Source organism: Sinocyclocheilus anshuiensis, unplaced genomic scaffold (genome assembly GCF_001515605.1).
Source record: "Sinocyclocheilus anshuiensis isolate Anshui unplaced genomic scaffold, SAMN03320099.WGS_v1.1 scaffold205, whole genome shotgun sequence".
Lineage (NCBI taxonomy): Eukaryota > Metazoa > Chordata > Actinopteri > Cypriniformes > Cyprinidae > Sinocyclocheilus > Sinocyclocheilus anshuiensis.
The window spans coordinates 1,748,178-1,750,864 of NW_015536497.1; the positions used below are offsets into that span (position 1 = coordinate 1,748,178).

General features: G+C 37.3%; 1 protein-coding gene across 1 annotated transcript in view; it reads right to left on the reverse strand.

Annotated features, from left to right (window-relative positions):
• Positions 1-289: 289 nt before the first annotated feature.
• LOC107687801 (serine/threonine-protein phosphatase 2A 55 kDa regulatory subunit B alpha isoform) overlaps positions 290-2,687 on the reverse strand; it is a 24,863-nt gene continuing 22,465 nt past the window's right edge. Inside the window, exon 11 of the mRNA XM_016485264.1 lies at positions 290-1,524. Coding sequence (XP_016340750.1) covers positions 1,245-1,524 — 280 coding nt within the window. The 3' untranslated portion in view covers positions 290-1,244. The remainder of the gene's footprint in view (positions 1,525-2,687) is intronic.

Sequence of the window (2,687 nt, forward strand, 5' to 3'; positions counted from 1 at the left end):
CTGAAAACAACATTGTGTAAATGCCCCCTAAGACTATTAAAAAAATATATTTACTAGGTAAAATGCATGGTACTGAATAATTTTTAGTGAAATTAGTACCAGTGACAAATCTGAAATGCTAAAACGGCTTGCCATACATCATTGACATGTTAAGGTCTCATAATTATGTGGGCATATTTCTGCCTTCACCATGCTTCCCCCTATATATGTTTGACAGCACTAATGCTTTTCAGTTTTGCACTAGGCATGCTTTGCATATTCAAAGAAGACACAACTCTCATTTAATTGTTTGTTCCGTTTATAAATACCATTTTGATATCATAATCTCTATAATCTTTCTCAATTTGTAACTCTTGAGATAGAGAAAGTGTAGACAGAAATCGGGCATGGATCACAAAGGAAAATAAACCCTGTAAGGCTGAATGACTCGTACATGAACGAGCAGTCCAACTGGAGTGTATATGCTTGAACAAATGTAGATGTTACACTACTACAGCAAACACGGCAATGCCGTCTATGCCACAAAAAATAAAAAAGAACAGGAAAAGCTCTTTGGACCAATGTGATGGCGGGTATGAGTGTGTGGATATCTGAAAAGAAACAGCCGTAACCTTTTGTAGCTGTAATGGAGTGTAACGGGACAGTATGAAATGTAATGAGAACTAAAAAAAAATTAAACATTAAAAAAAATTAAAACTAAATTAAAACTAAACAACTTGGCAGTTTCTCTGATAATATTAAAAACAGTTACAATGGCACAAACAACATATGGAGGATAAAAGGACACAGCGACACATCCACATGAGTTCAAATGAGTTTTTATACAGACACCTTGAATAAACCAAAGCCAAAAATCAAAAGAAAAAAAAAAAAACATATGGTTGAAATCCGTCAAGAGAATGCCGCCCATTTCATCCCTGGGCTCGGACTTGTGGGTAAGGGGAAAAGGGACGGAGGGTACAGACACAGGTTGGCACAACATCACCAGAGCAAGGCGCGTGTCATGGTGCCACAGAGGCCGAAGCCAGGTTGCGCTCTTCTCCAGACCAGTCTGAACCAGTTTACTCAGTATTGGCAGCCACTAGTTGGCTCGACTAGTTCATTCTGTCCTGGAGTAGGCCAAGGTTGGTTATGTGATGATGGTGGCTGTCACAGAAATTATTTTTGCTAGTTCTTTTTTTTTTTTCATTTTCACATAGAGAGAGAGAGAGGTTCAGAGGTTTCCTTTCCCCATGACGACAGTATTAGTTCACTTTTTCCTGGAAGATGTAGAGGTTGTTGGTGGTTGCCACGGCGATGATATTTTCCTGCGGGTGCCAGGCGGTGTGTAGGATCTTCTTGTTGAAGTCCAGACTGTCCACGCTGATCTCATCCTTCTTTCGCTTGCCGCCTGCGCAAACCCTGCGAGGCTTCAGCACCTGCCGGGGCTTGCAGCTCTCGCGCGAAGCCTCCAGGGTGACGTCCCGCCGCTGGCTGCGGTCCAACATTCGGAAGAAGTTGTTGTAGGATCCAGTCATCACCACGCTGGGACAAAAGAATAGTTATGCTTATATACATCAGTTATTCAGGGGGGCAAAACTTGAATCTGATACAGTTAATAAGCCTCACTATAAAAAAAGATAATGGAAGTTTATTATTTAAAAAAAGTGTATGTGTATATACATATATTAAATCTAATGAGACATTTTAGGTAATTTTGCAGTAAAATACTGTTAGATGTACAGTTTTTGGAAGTGAAAAATTTCCTTATAATTTACAGCTAAAAAGAACGTAAACTGACATTCCCAGAATCCCAGCTTACATTTGATGGTTTTTCGTTGAAACAAGTTTCAGCTTTCATTTTTTCTCATCAATTATGTACGTTAGGGGTTTGTTACATCTTATGTTGTTAAATTACTGTTTATTGCTTTATTCTTTTGTCAAGTTTGTTACCACGGTGGTGTTTTGTATTTTTTTGTATGACATTGTCAGTGTTGGGGAGTAACTAGTTACATGTAACGGCATTACGTAATTTAATTACAAAATAAATGTAACTGTAATCAGTTACAGTTACTAAGAAATAATGTGTAATTAAATTACAGTTACTTATGAAAATGTTAACGATTACAAAGGGGATTACATTTGAATATTTACACACTTCCACATACAGATTTAATTGATTTCTTTCCCAAATTGCGCCGACTACTGAGACATACGGCCCTATAATTTCCGCGATGCGGAAAACACAGACTGGTTCGTAGAATCCAGTCGTAAAAACGGAATTCCTATAGCCTAACGTGGAAGGAATATGCCACATTTTGGACGAATAAATCAAAAGTAGGTCAGTACACTTGAATCAAAACGCGATAATCTCTAGAACTGCTCTGAGTCACTTCATAAGCATTTTACTTGTTTTGAAAAAACTATCGTCATATCATACAAAGAGACACCAATGTTTCAAAGAGACACCAGTGTTTCAGGAGTTTAGTACACAGAATAGGACACATGCTTATTAGATAACCGTATTTGAGTTGATGTATAGTATATGCTTTTATTTATTATTATTTTTAATTAACCATTTTTTTTCCAAACCATTGTTAGATGCAGTGTTTCCTGTAGTTATGCAAAGATTTGGTTTCAAAAACAGTATCAGTAAACTATTTCTTATGATTTTAAATCTGCATTGAACTTCAGATCAATCTCAAAGT